Source organism: Ovis canadensis, chromosome 20, assembly GCF_042477335.2.
Source record: "Ovis canadensis isolate MfBH-ARS-UI-01 breed Bighorn chromosome 20, ARS-UI_OviCan_v2, whole genome shotgun sequence".
Lineage (NCBI taxonomy): Eukaryota > Metazoa > Chordata > Mammalia > Artiodactyla > Bovidae > Ovis > Ovis canadensis.
Window position 1 is genome coordinate 59,172,670 of NC_091264.1, and position 24,913 is coordinate 59,197,582.

Sequence of the window (24,913 nt, forward strand, 5' to 3'; positions counted from 1 at the left end):
CTCTTTGGATATGGACTTCAAGGGCTCAACCCAGTGCCACCTGCTGCTGCTTAATGCTGTCAAAGCCTCCGTGACAGAGAACCTGCCCAGGTCTGTGTGCAGCCTGTAGTGTTAGAGTCAGTGTAGGCTGAAATTCATCAGTATCTTTGTGAGTTCCAAGACCATATCTTCTGGACCTTTTAATGGCCTGGAATGCTGAAATCTCTGCTGCTCACAAGGTGGTTGATGGATATCAGATGAGGGCATTTCCCAAGCAAACTTTTCTTTTGCTTCCAGACCCCATTCTGATCCATCTCTTTCCTATACGTGGGAGACACAGTGAACTCATGTACCCGCGTCATACAGACTAACTTATAGGCTAACCCTCAATCAACCACTTACATACATTTGGGAAAATCCTCAGTGAGCAACCACCATTCTTGCCAAACAGCGGGTGAGTCCCTTTAGGAATACCCTGATGGGTTAGCAAGGAGAGCTGGAGGCAGGAAAGAGAGAGACAGTGTGGAAATGGTCCACCGCAGGATCCATCACCCGGAGAGTTTGGAACTTTTCCCCCAGTGCCTGTGTTTACCCGGTGCTCTCCCAATTCACTGCTGTCTCCCAGGGAAGCCAGCTGCCCCCACATCGAGACCTTTAGCGACAAGGGGAGGAGAGAGTTGTCGAGAGGACAGGACAGCGTCCTGAGAGACGGGGACTCTAAAGCAAGGGTGGATTCTTGCGCTTCCCAAACTCTCTCTTTCTTGAAAAGAACAGTCTCCTTCCTACAACTTGGAGCAGCTTTCTAGAGAGCTGCCCATCTGTCTATGTCTTAAAAACAAGTCTCCATGTGTGCTCTGTGGAGCCAGGCACAGCAGCATGGAGGGAGCATGGATTACAGATGGACAGGGAGGAGGGGGTACAAAGAGGACAGCGGACAAAACCTGGCAAGTTTCCATCTGGGCCAGTCTCAGAACGGAGGGCCCCAGCCAGTGGGCCCCAGAAAAAGAGAGTCTGCTGACTCAACACCTCCTGACTTCCTGCAGGGCTGCAGGGAGGGTGACCCGTCTTTATTGAGTCTATAGTTTAGTTGACATCATGTGGGCACCCAGAGGTTGTTCCCAGGAGTCACATTTTCTTACAGGTGCTCCTGTGACCCACAACATACCCGTTTTCAGGATTTGGAGTGCCGTCTATAGCTTCCCTGGTGGCTCAGTGGTAAAGAATCTGCCTGCAATGTAGTAGGTACAGGAGACGCATGTTCAATCCCTGGGTGGGGCAGATCCCTTGGATGAGGGCATGGCAACCCACTCCAGTGTTCTTGCCTGGAGAATCCCATGGACAGAGGAGCCTGGCGCAATACAGTCCACAGGGTCACAAAGAGTCGAATGTGACCAAAGCAGCTCAGCATGCATGCACACACTAGAGCCATGTCAGAGGGTAAAGGTGGCCAGTCTGAAGTGGGGTTGACTCTGCGGCCCCGCTAACCATGGGCACAGCCTGATCTGCGGCTGCCAAGGCCAGCTGCGTCTAGCCTGTGGCTGCTGTCCTCTCGCTCCGGCACACTGACTGTCTTCCCAGGCTATGCAGAAGAACCCTTCTTTCTCTTCTGTCCCACTCTGCTGATTCACTGATTCAAGCATTAATGCCACAGGTATTCAGTGGCCAGAGAGGTTGAGCCCTGTGTTAGACACTGGAGGTCACCTGGAGACAGCCCTCAGCCTCGAGTTGTTCCCATCTCTGGAAGGTCTGGCTAGAATTGGGCAAATGAGATAGTGTGATGCTGTGATGCAGGTGAGCAGAGGGGGTGATCCAGCCCTGCCAAGGAAGGGTGCCTGCTAGAGGTTCCATTCTGCCCTGGAGGCCGTGATACCTACCCTGAGCCCTACAAGGGGAGAAGGTGGAGGGGGCTGAGGAAGGAGAGACATAGCTGTGTGTAATGTACCAGGGGTGAGAACGGTGGGTGGAGGGCAGTGTAGTCGAGGGGTAAGGGCTGGGTGAAGGTCGTAGGACAGGGGTGGCGCAGGGCAAGGAAGTCAGGTGGGGCAGGCAACCGGATCACGGGGAGCTTTGCAGTCCATATTAGGGGGTTAATTCTTCTTTGTAACACACAGGTTCCAATGAAGAAAATCAGTCAAAAAGTATGTATTGATCAGAGGGTAAAAGGGAGTCCTGAAAACAAAAAAAAAAAAGGAAGTGAGAGCTTTGACCTTAAATTGTTTATAATCTAATTGAGAATAGAAGAAAAATACATGAAATTAACAGTGTAAAAAATGAAAACTGAATATAACTAAGCATAGAAGAGCCTAATGTAAACCAAAAGAGCTGCAGGAAGAGCAGGGGAGAGTCTGCATCTCATGCAGAAGCAGGATGTGTCAGGGGTGTGACACGCCTGTGACTTGGGCCCCAGAGGTGGCAGAAAGGGCTGGGCGCTCAGCTCTGAGAGGCAGGATGGTTTCTGTGGTGAGGCTGCTTATTTGCAATAAAAGAATGTCAGCACCGCCACTGACTCTGAATTCCTGCAAGCCTTTAGATCTCTGCGGCATCATACCTACACTCTAGGGTCTAAACAGAGAAAGAAACACTGGCTGTTGTCTGACTCACAGAGTGAAAGCCAACAAAGGGGCTCGTGGCACAGATGTTATTTCTGGAGTCCCTCTATCGCTCTGATCCTCAGAAGCCTAGGTGATCGTACAGTGTTATCCCCTTACTGGCAGAATCCCCCTCAAAGTATGTTTTATAATTTTGCTTCCAGATTGTATCAGATTGTATCATTTTAGGGTACTGAGGTCTCTGAAATGTTCTGCTATGGGGACACTGGGGAGACCAGTGCACTATTGCTTTGGTCAGTCAGTTCAGTCGCTCAGTCATGTCCGACTCTTTGCGACCCCATGGACTGTAGCACACCAGGCTTCCTTGTCCATCACCAACTCCCAGAGCTTGCTCAAACTCATGTCCATCGAGTCGGTGATACCATCCAACCATCTCATCCTCTGTCGTCTCCTTCTCTTGCCTTCAATCTTTCCCAGCAACAGGGTCTTTTCAAATGAGTCAATTCTTCGCATCAGCTTCAACATCAGTCCTTCCAATCTATATTCAGGACTGATTTCCTTTAGGATTGACTGATTTGATTTCCTTGCAGTCCAAGGGACTCTCAAGAGTCTTCAACACCACAGTTCAAAGATATCAGTTCTTCGGCACTCAGCTTTCTTTATGGTCCAATTCTCACATCCATACATGACTACTGCAAAACCATAGCTTTGACTAGACAGACCTTCGCCTAGTGGCAAAGTAATGTCTCTGCTTTTTAATATGTTTATGTTTCTCATAGTTTTTCTTCCAAGGAGCGAGCGTCTTGTAATTTCACGTCTGCAGTCACTGTCTGCAGTGATTTTGGAGCCCAAGAAAATAAAGTCTGTCACTGTTTCCATTGTTTCCCCACCTATTTGCCATGAAGTGATGACATGAAGATGCCATGATCTTAGTTTCCTGAATGTTGAGCGTTAAGCCAGCTTTTTCACTCTCCTCTTTCACCTTCATCAAGAGGCTCTTTAGTTTCTCTTTATAATAAAATGCAACAGAAAAAAAAGTTCTTTGAGGCCTAATTACTAGTGGAAAAGCTTAATTTCCCCTAGACAAGGAACTGTATACGTTCTCTCTCTTTTCATTCTGGCTCTGGAATGGAACTGCTAAGTCTGAATCTCGACCACCGCAGTCCAGCAAACCTCTGGCAGGCGCGTTCCTGTTTCACTCTTCTCCTGGGTCCTCATGACCGTTCACATCTTCTCATGTTAATGTGTGTGCTTTTGGTTGGGAGGCATCTCAAAGGTGTGTGGGTCTGATTGAGAGGGAAGAATTGAGCAAAGAGTTAGGTCGATGAGAAGAGGGAGGAGTTCTAGAGAAGGAGACAGAATGAAACACAATAATGAGGAGCTGGGGTTGAGTGGAAGCCTGTGGAGATACTGTGGGAAATGCGAGAGACAGATGAGGTCAGAGGAGTGGACGGTGGACTAAGGCAACAGGGAGCCGCAGAAGTAACACGAAACTTGCCTTAAGAAGCTTGGTCTAATTGCAATGTTGAGTATGTACCAAAATAGGAGAAAGTGAGCAAGGTGATACTGCGGAAGATAAAAGGAATAGGTGGGCATGGGAAGCATCTGAGGGGGAAAGTGAATCGAGTTTGGATTGAGAAGGAAAAGAAATGCGTCACTGATTACAGCTGGTGTTTGGGGTGTTATTATTGCTGGAAAGAGTCAGCTTGCAGGAAGGGGTTTGGGTGCTTTGGAGAGGCAGGGACAGAGAGGAGGAGAACAGGAAGAGGCAGGCATATTCCTCACTGCAGGGTCCTAAGAGCCCAGATCTTTCTTTTGTCTCATCCTTAACTGGATACACTCTAAATGGGCACTTCTTCACCAGGCTGGACACCATCAGAGCCAACTAGCTTCCTATTAATAGAAGAATGCTGCTTTGAAATGTTGGCTAAACTACTTATTAACCCAAAGAACAATAGCGTAGTAAGTAAAAAATCACTTAGAAAGTTCAGAGGATTCAGAAAGTTATCATTTAACCACCTGCTCAAGTCACATACAAGTTCATAAATAACGGCATGCTTTTCTTCCTCAGCCCAATGGAGCATTCATTTCACTTTCCAGGTAAGTAAGACTATTCACATCACTCCGAACATTTTATTAGGAATATTTTTAAACATAAAGCACAGCTGAAAGAATTTTATAGAGAACACTTGTAACCTGCCTGTTAGGTCCTACTATTAATAGTTTACTGTATTTGCTTTGTCATAAATCTATGTATCTATCTATCCACCAACTCATCTTATTTTTGGTGCAATTCAGTTCAGTTTAGTCAGTCAGTCGTGTCCAACACTTTGCGACTCCATGAACCGCAGCACACCAGGCCTCCCTGTCCATCGCCAACTCTCAGAGTCCACCCAAACCCATGTCCATTGTGTCGGTGATGCCATCCAACCATCTCATCCTCCGTTGTCCCTAGTCAGAGTAAACTGCAAACATTACTACTCTTCTGCAATAAATGAAACTATTGTTTTTTAACTTCTGTTCTCTGAATTTTTACCCAAAGACTCTGAAGATCAAAGAGAAGCATTTAGCTCTTTCTGTGGGTGGCTTATCTTCCCAGTCCCTCATACCCAAGCATTGACACTTTAATTACAGTGGTGCCTAACCTGTGCCCTTGAGTTCCTAGAAAGTAAAAGAGGGAATTTTTACAAATCCAGTTATCTTTCATAAATTCTCGTACTTGAGATGGAAAAGACTCCTGGTGGAAGAGTGAAAAAAAGTCCCTCAGATAAATAAGTAATATAACCTATGTCTACATACCTAGATTACCATCTATGCAGCAAAACGGCACCTTTAGTAACATAACAGCCACAGAGAATACAGATGGTCTCTGCTTTTGGATACAAAATATTCCCAGAAAGACCATCACCCCTGTCCCAAACTTTGGGATTTAGAGGCAGAAACTGCAGTGAGAGAAGCCGTTGAGGAGTGAGGTCAAGTTTTCTAGCTGGCAAATGGATATGATCAAAGCCAGAGACTGCCTTACTAAGACTGACAAAGCAACCATTCACTGTGTGTGTTTCACCGTGTGTAGTTTTCAAGCTTAAGGAACATGATCTGCCGTTGTAATGACAAGCCTGGGTACAATGTTCTATTAAGATTTGTTTTGCCTCCATTTTCGTGTCTATTGTTTTATTTATGTTTACGTTTTAATTGATGTTTTGACCATGTGTTTGCCCTGAGGAGATTTTGTGAAGGCTTCCATTTTGAAACACATTTTAAAAATAATACATTTAATATACAGTAAGCCAAAATCTTCTTGTGTATGTATCCAGAAGGAAAATCTTACTGGCGCACTAAAACTTCATTTTAAATGTCTATCCATTAGTATGATAAACAAACCAAAGACGTGATCTTAGAGACTCGAGAGAAAGAATCTCAGTTTGGGGAGAGCCAATAGAAGGAACTAATTCTCAGATCCAAGTGTTGCCGAACAGAGAGGAAGGAGGGAGAAGACTGGAGCAAATGTGAACTGGGCAATGTTACACCAGCTCAGGGCTAGGAACAGCACATGGAGGGAAAAGCCTCTCAATGACCAGTCTGAGAAGGTGGCGTATTTATATTGGTCAACTCAACCTAAGAGCTGGTGTCGTAAGGAAATGAAATCAAGGAAAGAGGCAGAGAACTGACTTTAAAATGTTATTGTCTGATTTTTAAAATGTCTCAGCTCTCTGGGTTTCTTTCACTGAAAACAATTAAGTGCTCTCAGATCCCCAAGAATCTTGGAGATAAGAGTGTGGCTATCCTAGCCTTCCAAGGGAGGGAGATTTGTTGCCTCTGTGGGCAATCTGAGTGATCAAGACTTGTGTCTTTCTCAATAGTCAGGCAAATGCATCCTGTTTTAATTTGAGCCTCAGACACAGGGAAGCTATTTAGAGCAGCTATTTGTCTACAATGAAGTTAGTAAAAACAAATGCTCATTACTTTCTGTGTTGCCATTCATATAACCTTACAGGAATTCTCCATAGGCTGGCAAATTTTAGTACTTATCTGCAAGGCTACTTTGCAACCATGGAATCTGAAGTGCAATTATTATATGAATACTTAAATCAATCTTTCATGCTTATATTTCTGTCTCCAAGATGTTCAGATGGAAGTGGGTATCACACAAAGGATAGAAGGACAGGTGTAACTTAGTAGAAAAAGATGAAAAAAAAGAACAACACTTGCCTTTTAATCAATGCTCTTGGAATGAGGTATTTAAATAAAAATCGACCGAAATGATGGCTCAGCTGATGAGGAAAGATAGCTTCCTCCCATTCCCTCTGTTTACGCATACTATTGTTTCAGCCCATGATGTTTTGTTTACTTTGGAAGGAAATATTTTACCCCCTCTGAGATAATTAATTTTTGTCAGCTTCACTGTTTATAAGGGAAACTGAGAAACTGTTAATTGAAATACAGAATGAGTCACTGTTTTCAGTAATTTTTGGCAGCATTCTAATTTGTGTCAATCCCAGCCTAATTATTAGATTTTTTGGAAGCAGAAAGCATATTTGATTTTTCTCTTACTAAATTTTTCTCCTGTTTTTTCAAAAATATGTACTGCCTGAGAAAGGTTATGTAATTTATGTCAACCTGAGGTGAAATGCCAGTACCTCTGGAATACCAAGAGGTTTATGGCGTCACACCTGGCTCTTCACAGTAGCTCAGTATTTAGAAAGCTCACAGAATACAATCTTCCTCTTTCCCACATTCCTACCCCTCCGCCCTGACCAAACAATGTGATTCTTTTAAAGACCTTTTAGCTGGTATTAAGCCACAGTATATGGCCCATCACTAATGACATCACTGAAGTGAACTTCCCAGAAGCCATCAGGGAGAACTCATTTGGAAATCCAATTGAATGTCACTTGCAAAGGGCAGGCTCCTAGAAGAGGCGACCAGTCATGCATTCCTGAGTTATTTGTCGTAAAAGCATTAATCACTGTGAACTCATTTGCTCCCCATGCAAACACACCACACTGTAGCACAGGAATTCTGTTCCAAGCGATCATTAACGTAGAGAACAGAAGCTGCTGACTGTGGGCAGGGATAATAAACTCCATCAGATCAGTGGCCAGTATAATGGGACTGTTAATGGTTCCTAATAGAAGTCGGACCTTCCTGACAGAGTGAAGGCAGAGCAGAGAGGCAGGCAGCTCTACTGGGCAGACAGCCCCATCTCTGGCCTGCTGGAGGATGAAAGGGGCATCGGTGTCAGTCACAGAGTATTGCTAGGGCTCTGAGGCGGCCATCGCTGGGAGCGTGCGCAGCAGCTATGGGTTGAGGAGGGACCTGTGGAGCCGCAACCACACTCCAGCCAGTCGCCGGCCGCAGGCAAGGTTGCCATTGGACATCTGGCGCTGTGGACATCCCAGAACCTTGAACTCACCCCACTCCACACGGGGTCACCACTGACGGGGAGGATGGCAATCACAGGGACAATGGCACAGCCGGGCACGGGAGCATGTGACGCGGCTCTGTGACATTCCGAAGCCCCGGCCACTGCTGTGATTGAGGTGCTGACACGGCTGTGCCGGGGCTCAGCAGTGGGGCTCGGATAGAGCTGGCGGATGCATCTATTGATGCGAGAGGCTCCCAAGAGTTGAGGGAACTGGGGAGCAGGGATGGAAGAGGGATGCTCGCTCTAAACGTAAACAGTGTAAAATACTAACACTGCGGGATGTTTGCCAATAAGCACAGAGTACCACAGAGGAACTGAATAAACGCGTTTAATAGATGAAAGGACGTTGCCAGTAGACTCCAGCCACCTTTCCCAGATGAGTTCCCGGAAACCAGAGTGGAGTGGGACACGGCAGTCTTTGTGCCAGAAAACACCACTCATCCGCGATTATGTCGTTTAGTAAAACCTAGTGTTCAAGAGTTTGAAAGATGTGAGAAAACAGATGGTTATAAACAAGGAGGTGAAGCAGGGAAGGCGCAGGGAGAGGACGGTTTTCAGAGGAGCCTCTCCCCGCCCCCTGCCCAGCACCCGTCACTGTCAGCAGGACCGTCCCACGGAGCCAGGGGCCCCGCGGCGGGCAGAGACGGGCTGATGGCTTCTAGGCCTCTCCCCCACAGAGGCAACGAACACGCGCGAGTGCTAGACTCCAGGCACAGGGTATAAATGCAGCGGCACTGGGGGAGCGAAACCAGCGAGAGGGAAATTCAGAGACAGCCGCGTGGAAGACTGCGCTGGCTGCGAACAGCGTGGACGAGATGAACCCGGGCGGGTAGGGGCGCGGGGTAGGGGGGGACACGCTCCACGCAGACTGTCGAGGCATGAACAGGGGTGTGAAGGGGGAGCAGGCACGCTGAGTGCAAAGAGGGAAGGAAACAGCCTGGGTCGGTGACGGAGTGTTGCATGTGCGTGCGTGCGTGCGTGTGTGTGTGTGTGTGTTAGGCAGGCAATACGCAAGACCAGAAGGGTGGTTGCGTGTTACCAGGAGCCTTGGTAGTCAGACAGAGGAGTCCGGATCGATGTGGCGGGCAGTAGAGACCCACTGTAAGCCCTTGGCATCTGAGGAGCAGAGCCAAGCCAAGTTCTGGAAAGTTTCATCTGGTGTCTATGTAGGAGGGGAGACTGGAGGGAAAGAGAGAATTGGAGGGGTTGCTGCAGGCAGCTGGGGCTCCCTGACTTGACGAGCTCTCACGCTTCCTCCTGCAGCACACTTTCATCCTGCCCTTCTCGCTAGTCGAGGTCATCCTCAGACCACACTGCTACCCGTTGAGGAAGAAAGGACTCACTCTGTTGACTGCTGCTGGGCTCGCCTATGTCAGCAGGTAAGACTGGCAGAGAGAAAAATCAACTTGGACTGGTTTCCAGACTCTGAGGAATATTCCAGAAGCAGCACACTGTTCTATAAGCGTGCCTTTATCTTGGGACAGCAAGGGTTTTACCATCTTTTAATTTGCAAGAAAAAATGAATCTTATTGCTCGCTTTTGCCGCCCGTGGAAACATCACTTGCCCGAGAATACGCAGGTATGCATGCATGCACACACACAGCAAGTCACGAGCTCTCCCACCCCCTCCATGAAGAATTCATCAGTGTAAAGCTATGCATGTTACCTTCCCTAGAAAAACATTGATCTTTGGTTCCATCTGTAATTAAAATGTTTGAATGGTTGAATGAGCTAGGGCATCCAAACATATTCCATCTGAAAAGTCATTTGACAGATTGAGCAGCCAAGGTTTGGTCCATCCCGCTTGCCTGGATCACCGTGGGCTTATTTGCATCAACATCTGGCACTCGAGCACCAAGAGGGCATTTGAGCAACTGCCCAGGGGCTTGCAGAACAGCCTAGCTGGAGGCCTGGGAGATAATTCAAGGAGCTGGCCTAGATTTCATCATTCAGCCACCTGGCGACACTAATTCTCAGAAATTTTGCCCAATGTCTGTAGTCAAGGGAAAGTGCTTGGCCATGCACCCGGTAACTGGAAACCCCCCTTTCCGTTCCACAGCCTTCTCATCCACGGCCAAGCTCTGGCTCTACAGGGTGGGGCGTGCCAAGCAAAATACCTGCAGATTGAATGTAAATCACGGTGTTCCTACTCTAGCCTCGACTCACCTGAGCTTCTCACATCTGCCAATCTGGCTAACTCCCCAACCCCCACTGGGGGAAAGTTTCCCCCAGGGCAGTGCACCGGTAGAGACAAAAGCCTGGAAGAGAACACAGTCCACAGGCTTGGTCTCCAGCAGCACCTGCTTCCCCAGCCTTTGTCTTAGAGCCGTGAGCTTTGTGCCCAGAACTCAGGAACTCAGGTGCTGGTTCCTCGCTAGCCTTCCCTTCCCTTTTGCAGGATATGTTCCTCCCACACTTCTGCAGCCTTCTTTCCCTGAGGACAAAGTCCCTTCAGGTTTCTCCTGTCCCTAAGAAATCACTCGCTCAATAAATCCACCCCAGCTCTCCACTGACCTACACTGTTCACTAGCCCGGGCCTCTGCCTTTTAACAAAGGACGTTTTGAGAGAATAAAGCATAAATTGGGGACCTGCTGGTAGCTGAGGTCTGGAACACGGTGTCGAGGAGGATTCTGGGGCCCTAAAAGACTTGTGCTATCACCTATCAATATCTGCCAATAGCATGTGACTGGAGAGCAGAGTTGGAAAAGACTCTTGAGAGTCCCTTGGACTGCAAGAAGATCCAACCAGTCCATTCCAAGGGAGATCAGTCCTGGGTGTTCATTGGAAGGACTGATGCTAAAGCTGAAACTCCAATACTTTGGCCACCTCATGCAAAGAGTTGACTCATTGGGAAAGACTCTGATGCTGGGAGGGATTGGGGGCAGGTGGAGAAGGGGACAACAGAGAATGAGATGGCTGGATGGCATCACTGACTCAATGCACATGAGTTTGGGTAAACTCCGGGAGTTGGTGATGGACAGGGAGGCCTGGCGTGCTGTGATTCATGGAGTCGCAAAGAGTCGGACACGACTGAGCGACTGAACTGAACTGAACTGGAGAGTGGTGGGACATGTACTGTGTATTTTCTAAGTCTGGCTTAACCAAAGAAATAAATCCCTAACTACAGAATATCTAGGACCTGGGGTGGGGTAAGCATATGCATAAAAGATTCATTTTTTTCTCTTGTGTGTGTTGAGAAGAAGCAGGATGGTAGCTGGTTGATTATGCACATGAATTTCCATACTGGTTTTTTTTTTTTTTTGGTGGACTTTCAGCTGATTTTATTCTTTCTTGCCAAGGGTAACTTTGAGACTTTGTATATAAGATAGGATTTTTAGTCTATTAATTTTTTTCTGCCTAAGGACTTGGGAGTTGATCATCAATCCTCATATCTACCCTCACTCTTTCTCCTCAGAAACCCAGGAGGTCAAAGAGCACCTGAGGCCACTGGTATTTGGAGAAAACTGTGATGCCCATAAAGATGAAACACAGTGGTCAAGAGGGTTTGGCTCTTAGCTGCCCGGGCATGTACCCTGACATGCAGGGAATGTGGGTGTTGGAGAAAGGAGGTGTAACAAGAAGGCACTTATTCCTCACTGCCAGGCATTGAGCAAGGGTATGAGGACGCACAGATGTACAAAATACCAGGCTGCCTTCAAGAACTGCCTGAGGCAGAGGAAGGAAAAGAGACGATGGTCAGACAGGGTGATGAGACTCTCAGAGGGACAAGCACAGGGTGCTGGGGGATGTCGAGGACTGGCTTCTCAAGGGAGGCAGTGTCTAAGCTGAGACCCGAAGAATAAGTAGAAGTTAAGTCAACAGCCATGTGGAAAAGAGCATCAGGCAGAGGGAAGGGCATGTCTGAAAGGCTGGAGGAGCTGAGGGCGTGGCTGAACTGGAAGACAGGAAGGAATTAGATCAAGGATCCGCATCAGTGGGTTCAGACTTCTAAACGGAAGGGGTTTTCTCTGTGAAAGTTTTCGCAGACAGGTGAAATGACGTGGCTTGTGGAAGAAAGGTGACTAGAAAGATGATTCTGGTTGAAAAGTGTGGAAATTAAAGAGGAACAAGACAGGGAAGCCGGTCTGTGGCATTTGCAGTAACTCAGGAGAGTTGATGTTGGCTTACAGATGGCGATAGCAATCAATCTCCAAACAGAATCAGAGAGGGTGGGTGGTGGAAGGCTCAGCGGATTAAACATGACATGGCCAAGGTCACATGGCGAGGGAAAATCAAAGCTGAGACTTAAATCAAGGACTTTCAAATCCAGTTCTCTTTTCAGTGTATTCAGATGGCCAAGAATTTGTTCACTCCCTGTGTGGGGCTTCCCTGGCGGTTCAGATGGTAAAGAATTTGCCTGCAATATGGGACACCCAGGTTCGATCCCTGAGTCTGGAAGATCCCCTGGAGAAGGGAATGGCAACTCACTCCAGTATTCTTGCCTGGAGAATCCCATGGCAGAGAAGCCTGGACTAACACTGTGTAAAACATACGCTACTAATTGCTAGAGGGTGAGAATGCAAACAGTTTTACCATCATCTCTAGAGTCTAAAAGCTTGCATGAAGTCATTCTTGGGTCTGTGCTCAAACTGTACGTTACCGTGAAATAATGGAGCAAATGAAGGGAAGGGATGGAGCCCTATCACCCGCAGAAATGTAGGCTGGTGGACCCTGACAGGGAGTTGAAGTGATTTGGGATTTGGGTTTTCTTATCGTTAATGAGAGGCTTCCCAGGTGGCTCATGGGTAAGTAAGCTGCCTGCCAATGCAAGAGATAGCAGTTCGACCCCTGGGTCGGGAAGATCCCCTGGAGAAGGAAATAGCAAGCTGCTCCGGTATTCTTGCCAGGGAAAACCCACAGACAGAGGAGCCTGGGGGGCTACAGTCCACAAGGTCATGAAAGAGTCGGACACAATTTAGTGATGAAACAACAATAACAAATCGTTAAGGAAGTACAAAATCAGCACTCTGGACAGTAGGCCTCATTTTTGCTGGAATGGACCAAAGGCACCTGTACGCCAGCTTTCTCTGCTGCCCTCCTGTTTGACAGCTCCCCACTCTGGCTGTTGCCTCGCCAGGGGAGCTCAGATTCATTGCTGCCAGCTGCCTCCACCCTTACATAACACTCTGGGGGGCACATGGGCCTTCTCAGCCACAGATGGCCATCAACAAGGTCCCACAGACTGTGGATATCCATGGAGATATTTTAGGGTCATCTGTCAGGCATGTCTGTTTGGATGCTCAAATAGGGAAACTGCATAGCAGGAATGAGGTAAAGAATATGGTCCCGAGCCAGAGAGAGCGTGGGAAACCAACATGAGTCAAAAAAATGGCAACAACCCTGACCCAGGGAAGCATTTCTCTGCTGAAACCACATTACAATGACTTAAAAATAGTCCCCAAGACCATGGGGACGGCCTCCTATGTGGCACTTGCTTTTTTGTTATTTTTCAGATTGCAAAATTGGAGGGTTGGCCCCGAAGAGGGAAAATAAAGCTTCGCAAAGTAGTAATAACTGTAAATCTTTCATTTCCTTTGGAAAGCATTAGTCATCTATAAATATGGTGGCCCACTCACTCCTCCCTTCTCTCTCGCCCCGGAACACCTCACCTAACTCTCTCTGAGGCTGTGCTGAAGAGCAGAAAAACAGAAATGTTCCTCCTGCTGGCTTTTATTCACTCTTTTATTGAACAAATATTTCCCCTAACACAGGACTGGTCCTGCTGGGAAAAGCAAAGTTACATAAGGCCAAGCCCCAGCCTGGAGGGGGTTTGTACTTAATAAGTGGAGATGAGCCATGCATACAAATTATAAGAACACAAGATAGGAAGTGATAAAATGTCATAACAAGTACAAGGAGCCAACAGGAACACAAGGAGGAGCGGTTACATCTGGCTGGGCCATGTGGGAAGGACTTCATCAAAGGTGTCGTTGGATCTGGGCCCTCAAGGACTGGCTGGGTTGGAGCAGCAAAAAAAAAAAAAAGAGAGAGAGAAACTGAACAACACAACCCAATGCAAAGCCAAGAGGACACAGATCATGTGAAAGCAATGGTTTCACTTTAGCCGGACCTACTAGTGAAAGAAACTAACAGGAAATGACCCTGAAACTGCCAGCTCACAGTCTTGCAGATGGCAGGCTGGACGGGGTTGGACACGCTATGGACTATGTGAGATGTGCCTATTGCTGCTGTTTGTTTGCCGTGCCGTTAGCAGTGAGAGTTGTAACTTGGCCAGAGAGTCATGCTTTAAAAAAACTATCTTGACAACAGTACCTATAATGGATTGAAGCGGCAAGACGTAGAAAGCAAGAATCAAGCAATGTCCAAATAAAAAGTCATCCAGAAGACTCTGAAGTCATCTAGTTCAGCCGCAATGGTTTATTCGCCATCCACGGATATTTCACAATTTCAGTGTCACCCCACGTCTGGATGCTTGGAACATCCTTCTGCAAGGGGCCTAGTCCTCCAAGACCTCCATCTCCAAGGGATCTTAATAACTCAGTGAGCGTTCACACATGGCCCTGTGTACACTGTCCTGAGCATTCCTCTCCCTCATGGACTGTAAAGTCACAGTACCCAACCTCCAGGATCCAACACCCCCACTGGGACCTGCCTTAAGGTCAGCTTACCGCCCCGCCGCTGTCCCGGCCCACACTGCCCCTGCCCATCAGTCTCCGCTGTTGGCAGAAGTAGGATGGTGCTGCTGCTACTGCAGCAGCCCCAGCTGCCTGCAGCACACCAGCACCTTGCTCTTGATAGACCAGAAATCCGCTGGTGCAGTAGGTGTCTCTGCCAGCGTGTCTGGTATTCCATGCCAGGCGCAAGTGTCACACAGATAGGCAGCTATAACCCAGCCTGGGGAGAGAGATCTGGAAAGTCACTGCTCAACTGCAGTTCTTATGGGGAAAGAAATGATTTTTTTCTTCTGTTCTGTGTTCACTCGGGTGTAATAACCCTCTAAGTTTCTGCACCCATTTACACATGCATAGTTACACACACAGACATCTTACCCAGAGAAGACGTTAGAAACTGCTAGAAGGGCGAACTGAGCTGAGTTCCAGGACCAGCCTCCTTGTTATACATGCACCAATAATCCTCTTCTACTCCCTCTGGTGCACTGTGTAAATTCCCTCCCAGAGCCACTGTGACCATTTCCCCTTAGGCCAGGACCATCTAGATGGCACCATTGTTTTACAGCCTACAAAGTTGGGGTCAGAATCCTAGCCTCATTTTCCACAGAAGAACTCCTTAGCCCTCATGTAAATTAATATAGGAAAATAAATATGAAGATGTCACACAGCTTCTCCTGTTATCAGGATCTGGGGTCCAGGCCAGCCTGTATGCAAATTGAAGAGGAATGGAAATGGAGGGCTAGGCGTGGAAATGAGTGTCTACACTTTTCATTCTTCCTGTGCAAATCTCAACTCCTGCTCTCCCAAAATGCCTGTTACAAAAGTAAGAGATAAGAAGAGGTTGAAAAGGGATGTAGCTGTACAATTAGGAATGAGGGACATACCTGAGATATATTGTTGGTGGAACAGAATGGGGTTTTATGGATTGATTGGTGTGTAGTAGGCTAATGAAAAGGAAAAATCAAGGAGAATTCTCAGGATTTTCAGTTGGTGAAGATATGGAAAAGTTAGAAAATAAATAGTTTTGGGGTATAATGTTAAGAAGCCAATTTAAAAGCCCATACCTGGGTCCCATTCCAGAAGATTCTGGTTTAATTGGTTCAGGATATGTCCTGGGCATCAGAATTTTTAGAATCCCCAAGGCAACTCTGGACTCAGCCTGGTGGCTCAGATGGTAAAGAATCTGCCTGCAATGCAGAAGACCCAGGTTCAATCACTGTGTCGGGAAGAGCCCCTGGAGAAGGGAATGGCTACCCACTCTAGTATTCTTGCCTGGAGAATTCCATGGACGGAGGAGACTGGTGGACTACATTCAGTCCATGGGGCCACAAAGAGTCATGGCTGAGTGACTAACGCCCTAAAGACAACTCTAAATCTTCAGTCAAAGATGAGCCACTTGTCTAGAGGAACTTGCAATTGGAAGTGCAGACCTGGCAGTCTCCAAGGAGGTGGGACTGTGGAGATGCAGGAAGTGGAGCCCCCGTGGTGGGATGAGGTTTCTTAAGAAGCGACAGAGGGAAGAGGAAAGAAGTAGGCAGCCAAGGCTGAGGAAACGCCCTCCTCTAAGGGCCGAAGGGGCCACAAAGTAGCCAAGAATGACCAGATGGTAGAAAACCAGGAAGATGCAAGAACCCCATGCCCCTGAAGGAGGAGGAATCTTTGAGGCAGAAGGGAGCCTTCCAGCGAGGGTAGACAACAGTTTTAAATGCTATGAAGAGGCTGCCACCCCCAACAACTCTCATTAATGCTGATATTTTAAACATCCATCCAGGTAAACTGTTTATCTAACACTCTAGCTTCACAGTTTCTTTTCACTCCTTTAAAAAAAAATTATTGTTTGTTTATTTATGCTTTTTGCTTCCCACCTAAGATTTATTTGAAAGTAAATCATGCAGGAAATTTATTTTTAGGGCACTAGTAGAACTTCACAACTTTATATTTTAAAAAAATTTAACTCTGGTAGTTATTAAAACTAGGAAAGTGAGCGTTAGTAGCTCAGTCGTCTCCGACTCTTTGTGACCCCATGGACTGTAGCCTGCCAGGCTCCTCTGTCCATGGAATTCTCTAGGCAAGAATACTGGAGTGGGTTGCCATTTCCTTCTCCAGAGGATATTCCTGACCCAGGGATCAAACCTGGGTCTCCTGCATAGCAGACGGATTCTTTACTGACTGAACCACCTGGGAAGCTATCATCCTTCATATTTCGTTAGGAACAGAAACCCTGGACAGATAGGTGAACTGAGGCAGGAGTTTCGAAGTCAGTACCAGCTCCACCTCCATGCAAAGTAGTCACCAGGTAACAAGTTCTCAGGGGCATTTTCAGTGCAGGAAGTCTTCTGCTAACTTGTCGAATTTATTTGCAAAATGTGAATGCAGACTGTGCTTGCTTTCTGGCATCAGATGTAACTGTGACCCTCTCACAGGGTTATTTATGAAGTCTACAAAAACATGGAACCAGAGGCTCCTATCATTCTGTTTATTCTGCTGGTCTCGAAAGATATGACATGAGAATTAAAACGTTGAGAATTATGGGCCTGCAGCCGACCAAACCCTTAGTTATCTACTAACCTCTAACCCAACAGACTTCCACTATTGATAAGATACAGAAAATACAAATTTCATGATCATCATTTGATGCTACAAGATTTAGGATGAGGAGATTATAAAAGATTAATGTTTGGCTACCACGTTATGCCCTCCTAGCCTGACTCACATAGATTCACACGGCAGACAGCTCCATATACAGTATTCATTGCCGAACTGAGGGTCAGAAGCATTGGCCTCTTCAAAGTATTAATAAAATGAGCAGCCAATTAACTGCTATTTGAAAGGCTACTGTTTACACTTCTGCGGTGTTCCTGATGTGTCAGCAGCCAAGGCCTGCCTGTAGAAGCCACAGCGAACAGCAGTTAAAAGGAAACACTGGTGTTCATAGTGCCACCTCAACAGTCATTTATTTAAAAATAAGGAACTTGGGAAACAGATAACACATATCAGATAAAATCCCTGTCCTCATAGAGCTCCCAGAATCCCTGAAGGAAGACAGACGAATATGAGACCAGGGTAAATTCACGGTCGGGGGAGCGCATGGCATGGCAGCCTAATCGGATGGGGGTGGTGGGAACTGTGGGAAGAATGGGCAGGAAACTTTTTCTGGAGAAATGAACTTTTAAGCTGAAATTCAAACGTGAGGGAGATCCAGCTAGGGACAGAGTAAGAAGTGTGCCTAGGAACGGTGAAGGTCAGAGTTGTTCCAGAGACGATAGCAGGGTGCAGAAGCTGGAGAGCTTGGTCCGTTCAAGAAACAGAAATGGGTCCGTAACGGTCGGGCTGCAGATCTGAGGACAGATGGGTGGCCGGGTGGACAGGTCATGGCCAAGTAGGCTGGGGGAGGAGCGTGGGCATTTTCCTAAATCAATGTGGATCCCCTGGGAGGAGGGGGAGTGCTAATAGGTATTTCTCTTTTAGAGACATTATTGAGTTACTGCAGTATGGAAAGTGGACGGAATGAAGGAGCCTGGATTGAAATCATGAAATGAGTGCCCTGCAGAAATACCTAAATAGGATTCCATGGAATCAGATTGGTATCTAGGGAGGACCTGGGGCTTCCCTCATGGCTCGGGTGGTGAAGAATCTGCCTGCAGTGCAGGAGACCTGGGTTCGATTGCTGGGCCGGCCCCGGAGAAGGAAATGGCAATCCACTGAAGTATTCTTGCCTGGAAAATCCCACGGACAGAGGAGCCTGGCGGGCTACAGCCCATGGAGTCGCAAGAGTCAGACACGACTGAGCAACTAAACCACCACCACCACCACCACCAGGGAGGACCTAACACTGAGGGGGAGAACCAGGACGATTCAGCTGCACACAGGCTGAGTGCCTCTCCCTCCCTCCCCCATGCCTCCCATCTTCCGCCCTCTCCTTCCGTCTCTCCCTCCCTCTCTTTCTTCCCTTTTTACATATATTCTGGCAAGCCATAAAGAGGTAATAGCACCTGAGCATGGCTATCTCTGCACTCAAGCCTCTCTGCGGACCGCCCTGCATTAAATTGACTGCCATCTCCCCTGACACTCTATTTGTATTTACATTACTTTCCCCGCCGTCAGTTATCACACTTAAAACTTTCTCTGCACCTTCTCTGGGAAAGCACAGACTTCATTAACTTGCCTCAGGAACTTTCCTTTACAAACCTTACTCTGGAGGAAACAAAAAGTAAATAAACAGAAACTTTCCAGGGGAACTCTAGGGGAACGTCCTTATTTGTAGACTATCTTATATAAATGTGCATGGAAACTAGGAAGCCCTGAATTCAACTCTAGGAAGTAAACAAAGCAAACGAAATGATGCAAGCCGTTTGGAGTCTGTTTGGAGCTCCTCACCGACCCCAAACGCCTGGCCCTAGGTACCTGAGGGTATTTGCTTTCTGTCCCTAAAATGTTCCTTTCTTTCCCTTTCTCTGTCCTGTCATGCAATGCAGCCAGGCACGAAAGAAGTGGCATGGGCGTCCTAGAATGCACCCATGGGATACACGTGTCACAGAATTCCAGCATTAGTCATAACGCTAATAACTGTTATTGTTTTCAATCCAGTCCTGTTTTGAGGACATGAAAGCAGCATCTAGACAAGTCCAGGGCAGCAGAGCGGCGGCAGCAGGGCCAAAACGAGGGACACACACAGCATGAAATTTACCATTCCAAGTACACAGCTCAGGGGCACTAAAGACATTCTCACTGTTGTGCCCATTACCACTATCCTTTTCCAGAATGCTTTTCTTCCCAAACTGAAGTTTTGTACTCCTTACACAGAAACTCCCCATTCCCTCCTCCCCTCAGCCCCATTCTGCTTGGTCTCTGCGTTTGATGACCCTAAGCACTTGACATAAGTGGAATCATACAGTATTTATTTGCCCCTTTGTGACTGGCGTATCTTACCTAGTATTCTCAAGTTCCATTCATGTTGTAGCACATGTCAGGATTTCCTTCCTTTTGAGGGTGCCATAGGGCTTCCCCGGCGGCTCAGCAGTAAAGAATCTGCCTGCAATGCAGGAGACTTAAGAGATGTGGGTTTGACCCCTAGGTCGGGAAGATCCCCTAGAGGAGGGCATGGCAACACACTCCAGTATTCTTGCCTGGAGAATCTCATGGACAGAGGAGCCTGGTGGGCTGCAGAGTCGGGCACGACTGAAATGACTCAGCACACACGCATGCAAGGGCTGCATAATATTTCATTGTGTGTGTGCACCTGTACCACACTTTATCTGTTCATCCTTAAATGGACGCTTGGGTTGCTCTCATATTTTAATTATTGTGAGTAATGCTGGTACTCATAGAACATAGGAGTACAAATATCTCTGAGTCTTTGCTTTCAATTCTTTTGAGTCTGTGCCCAGAAGTGGAATTGCTGGATCATATGGTAATTCTAGGTTTAATTTTTTGAGGAACTGCCACACTGATAGCAGTTACACCATTTTACATTCCCACCGACAACAGTGCCCAGGGGTTCCAATTTCTGCACATTCTCTTCAACACTTGATGTGTTTTCTTTCTTTTTTTTTAATAGAAGACAGTCTAATGAGCATGAAGGTAGTATCTGACCGCAGTTTTAATTCACATTTCCCTAATGATTTGTGACACTGAGTATCTTTTCCTGCATTTGTTGACCACATGTATATCTTCTTTATTGAGAGATCTATTCAAGTCCTTTTTCCATTTTTCATTGGATTTTTTATTTCCTGTTGAGTTCTAGGAGTTCTTTATATATTTGCATATTCCGGATAATAATCTTTTATCAGATGCATGATTTGTAAATATTTTTTCCCATTCTGTAAGTTGCCTTTTATATTCTGTTGGTTGTGTCCTTTGATACTAGAGGTGAACTTAGGTTCACCTCCCTCACCTCACCCTAGTCCTGGCCCTGATATTAGCCCTTCTCTCTTCCAACAAAGCATTTGACAAACTATTCGAAACTACCAACAATGCTTGGGTTCTAAAAGGTGAATTAAGTGCACAATTTTCATTCCTCCATCTGAACTCCTATGACAACCTGGGATATCCAAATCTGAACATCGTTTCTGAAGCATAAGCTAGGCTGTGCTAAGTTTTATAAGGGATAAATAGCCATAAAGAAATTGCTGAGGCATGCCCGCTGTGCCATTCCTTGGAGAAGAGAAGCTTTTAAACTCTTATAGAATGCTTACGATATGCCAGACACTGTTGTGTGTAATTTGCATGTGTTAAATTAACACCCTTAATCTTTACAATAGCCTTATAAAGTGTATGCCCTGGGCACCCCCACTTTATACAGAGCTTAGGGGGAGAGGAAAGCTTAATAAATTAGTGAAGGCAGCATGGCTGGTAGGAAGCAGAACTAGGACCCGAATCACAGAAGCCTGATTCCACATTCTGCACTCTTAACCAGCTATAAACTGTAGCTGCTATATCATCTTCCTCATATTTAAGGAGTTATTTCAGACTCTGGCATCTTCTGACGCAGTTTGTTTCCAGTAAACTGCATTTTTAGGCTTCACTTAGACATCACGGCTCCTCTGCTAGCATTTCTTTTCCTTCTCTTGGCTGACAGAAATGACTTATATTCTATCCTCACAAGAACAAAATCTGAGCCTCCTGGAGATCCATCCATTCCTACTTAATACTCTACCTATGGCTATTTCCCCGAGCTGAAATCGAGGCCAGCAATTAAACCCCAGGCCTATTGTATTAGAGTAGTAGTGCTCGATCTCTACCCCTCCTACCCCAACGGGCTTGGGGGAGCTAATAGAAAGCCACATTGAACTCTTAGGTACAGAAAAGCAAACCCCACTTATCTGGCTGAGAGTGAGCATATTGGGCACCATCTTAGCAAGTTCAATGTCTCAGCAGGTCACATCTCTCAGGGGAAGAAATAATCCATGTTCTTTTACATTTTGTTTAGCTAATGATGTGTACAATATTTTCCCATATTCTTTTACAATCGTTGAATTTTAATGGATTGGGTAAAACAGCCCAGCCCAGTGCATAAAACAGTCTAGTTATCCAAGAAATACTCACTTCTGTAGCTTCAGAAAACACCTCAGCTGTTAAAAAAAAATGTCCCCTGGGGCTTCTTTTCCTCTGCCTGGATTCCAGGATCTCATTGGTCTTGAAGCGACTACGGCTTTCTCCCTGTTGCTGCCCTAACCATTGTGATTTGTCGTTTTTTGCAGGACCCTGTGGATCTACTCTGAGACGGGTACATGGGTATATCCTGTGTTTGCCAAACTCAGCCCAGTGGGTCTAGCAGCCTTGTTCTCTCTCAGCCACATCTTTATCATCGGCATCTACCTATTTGGAGAGAAGCTCAACCACTGGAAATGGGGTCAGTGCTTTTCTCTTTTACCTACAGAAACATTTCTTTGTTATGTGTCTTTACTCCTCCTGAAAACAGAAGGATACCCAAGTAAAGCAGAAGGCAGTAATGTTTGATGCCTTTGTCCAAAGTAGGAAAAAGCCTGGGGGAAGTTCCCACTTTGTCAAAAGACCCCATCAAATCATCTCCCCCATTGCCCCTCCAAACGACACCTCATTTAACTTTACAGCTAAACGCCATCTTGTTTAGAGAGCTTTGGATCCAAAGAGCATGGTGTCACCATCCCCTCCATGAAAAAATGGACTCAGAACCTCCCTCTCTTGAGTGAGGACTTGAGATTCACAAGCTCTTCAATGTCAAGATTTCTTCTTCGACTGAAATGGGTCCAGGTGACCTGAGCTCCTCCCGCCCTCAGCTGTGCCTTCCCTGAAGAGTTACCAGCCCTCTCCCACTAGGTTGCTTCTCAGACTTCAGTAAAGTGTTCATCAGGTAAAATCACACCCTGTACTTGAGATCAGAATTCTCGTTGGAGGTTTTAGGCAATGTGAGTATGTCAGAGAGCTGAGCTTTCTAATTATAGGCAGGCAGAACTACGTTGCTTCTTCATAGCAAAAAAATAAGCCCAACTTAGTTGGTTTTAAAGTGAAAGATTTCATTCTCCTCCCTGCTCCCCCTACTGCTCCCACCCCCAGAATATTTTCTTTTGGAAAAGTAACCACGGAAAAGTCAGGTTGCGAAATATCCATGATTTGTTACCTACCCCAGGAGAAGTGCAGGAATTCCATTCTGATTTTGTACATAAGGAAGGCAAGAGTCACACACAGTCCCCCACCACACACCCACGAGCCATTCTGTTCTATTAAAATAGAAGTGGCATCTTCCGCCCAATCTATGAACTGGTGTGAAAACATAAGCCTGTGTATGCAAAAAAATTAAAAAGAAAAACCAACAGTCTGAAGGTTCAGTACAAGAGTGTCTATTTCTGAGAGGAGACTGAGACCCTGGAGAAATAAGCATACAGCCTGGCTTTTTCACATATTTTCGACTCTTGGAGAATTTAACTGGTTAAGAAAGCCTCAAAGGCAATATTCTCCTTGAAAGTAAACACTTTAAAAGAAAAAAATGAAATACTAAAAATTACACAAAAAATCAGGATTTCAAATCACAGGAAATTATCCAGGAAAAAAAAAAAAAGAGTGTTGACATTTCAGATGTGCTGACTTCTGATTCTAACTAGTTTTGGCTTCCTGAAGTTCTGGGGAGGTTTTTGATGCCTTCCCAAAATCTATATTAAAAAAAAAAGAAAGGGAGGAAGAAAACTAATCCATTTAAAACTTGGCAGAAAATGTGCAGAGAAAAAAAGTGATTACTCAGAGCTTAGAGAACAATAACTTTTTAAATCAATTGTATTGAGTTCAATAGGATTAATTTTAAAATTGACAGGCTACAGTGACTTTTAAACATTTTATTGAATTTAAAAAAACACAATTGTCACTGCATTCATATAATTGAAATTGCTGTTTTCAACACAAAGCCCTTTTAACAAGCAAAAACCCCAGCAAACGAGTTAGTGTCAACATGTGGTCACTCATTTGCATCATGCATATGTGAATATTCATGTTAGCGACAGACACTACCATCAGTGGCTGTGTTTTTCTCTTCTCTCTAGATTTTTAACTCCTTAAGAATAGAATGGGTATTATATATGAATTCTATGTAGCACTGGAATAGGATGTGTTATATTCTGAACTGATCTTAATTATAACTGGTTCAATAAGAAATTAAAAGAGAAATTAGATCACATAAAATTCCAATGGCAGTGAACACTGGCTTGCATGTTCATTCACTCTGTCATGTCCAACTGTTTGTGACCCTGTGGACCGTGGCCCACCAGGCTCCTCTGTCCATGGGATTTTCCAGGCAAGAATACAGGAGTGGGTGGCCATTTCCTACTCTAAGGAATCTTCCCGACCCAGGGATTGAAACTGCGTCTCCTGAGTCTCCTGCATTAGTAGGCAGATTCCTTACCACTGAGCCACCTGGGAAGCTAGCCATGTCCCCAGTGAACAGTTAAATCACCTACAACTAAACAGAACTAAACATGTGAAAACATTTCTCACTTCCTATTTTGCTGAACTTCCTAATGTTCAAGCTGGTTTTAGAAAAGGCAGAGGAACCAGAGATCAAATTGCCAACATCTGCTGGATCATGGAAAAAGCAAGAGTTCCAGAAAAACATCTATTTCTGCTTTATTTCCTTTGACTGTGTGGATCACAATAAACTGTGGAAAATTCTGAAAGAGATGGGAATACCAGACCACCTAACCTGCCTCTTGAGAAATCTGTATGCAGGTCAGGAAGCAGCAGTTAGAACTGGACATGGAACAACAGACTGGTTCCAAATAGGAAAAGGAGTATGTCAAGGCTGTATATTGTCACCCTGCTTATTTAACTTCTATGCAGAGTACATCATGAGAAATGCTGGGCTGGAAGAAGCACAGACTGGAATCAAGATTGCCGGGAGAAATATCAATAATCTCAGATATGCAGATAACACCACCCTTATAGCAGAAAGTGAAGAGGAACTAAAAAGCCTCTTGATGAAAGTGAAAGTGGAGAGTGAAAGAGTTGGCCTAAAGCTCAACATTCAGAAAACGAAGATCATGGCATCCAGTCCCATCACTTCATGGGAAATAGATGGGGAAACAGTGGAAACAGTGTCAGACTTTATTTTTGGAGGCTTCAAAATCACTGCAGATGGTGATTGCAGCCATGAAATTAAAAGGTGCTTACTCCTTGAAAGAAAAGTTATGACCAACCTAGATAGCATATTCAAAAGCAGAGACATTACTTTGCTGACTAAGGTCTGTCTAGTCAAGGCTATGGTTTTTCCTGTGGTCATGTATGGATATGAGAGTTGGACTGTGAAGAAGGCTGAGCACCGAAGAATGGATGCTTTTGAACTGTGGTGTTGGAGAAGACTCTT

General features: G+C 45.9%; 1 protein-coding gene and 1 long non-coding RNA gene across 8 annotated transcripts in view; one reads left to right on the top strand and one right to left on the bottom strand.

Annotated features, from left to right (window-relative positions):
• ADTRP (androgen dependent TFPI regulating protein) overlaps positions 1-24,913 on the top strand; it is a 69,378-nt gene that overhangs the window by 34,201 nt on the left and 10,264 nt on the right. Inside the window, exons 4-6 of one of the 2 annotated variants that reach the window (XM_069563062.1) lie at positions 9,217-9,332; positions 21,786-21,937; positions 22,158-23,752. In XM_069563062.1, coding sequence (XP_069419163.1) covers positions 9,217-9,332; positions 21,786-21,937; positions 22,158-22,177 — 288 coding nt within the window. In that variant the 3' untranslated portion in view covers positions 22,178-23,752. Of the gene's footprint in view, positions 1-9,216; positions 9,333-21,785; positions 21,938-22,157; positions 23,753-24,913 lie in introns of those variants that run through there. The other variant, XM_069563060.1, reaches the window with a different exon arrangement.
• Positions 1-24,913, bottom strand: part of LOC138425313 (uncharacterized) — a 168,662-nt gene that overhangs the window by 28,245 nt on the left and 115,504 nt on the right. For 2 of the 6 annotated variants that reach the window (XR_011251164.1, XR_011251165.1), the window contains one exon: positions 15,651-15,773. The exons of the other annotated variants lie outside the window; for them this stretch is intronic. This is a non-coding gene — a long non-coding RNA (uncharacterized lncRNA). The remainder of the gene's footprint in view (positions 1-15,650; positions 15,774-24,913) is intronic. 6 annotated transcript variants of the gene reach the window in all.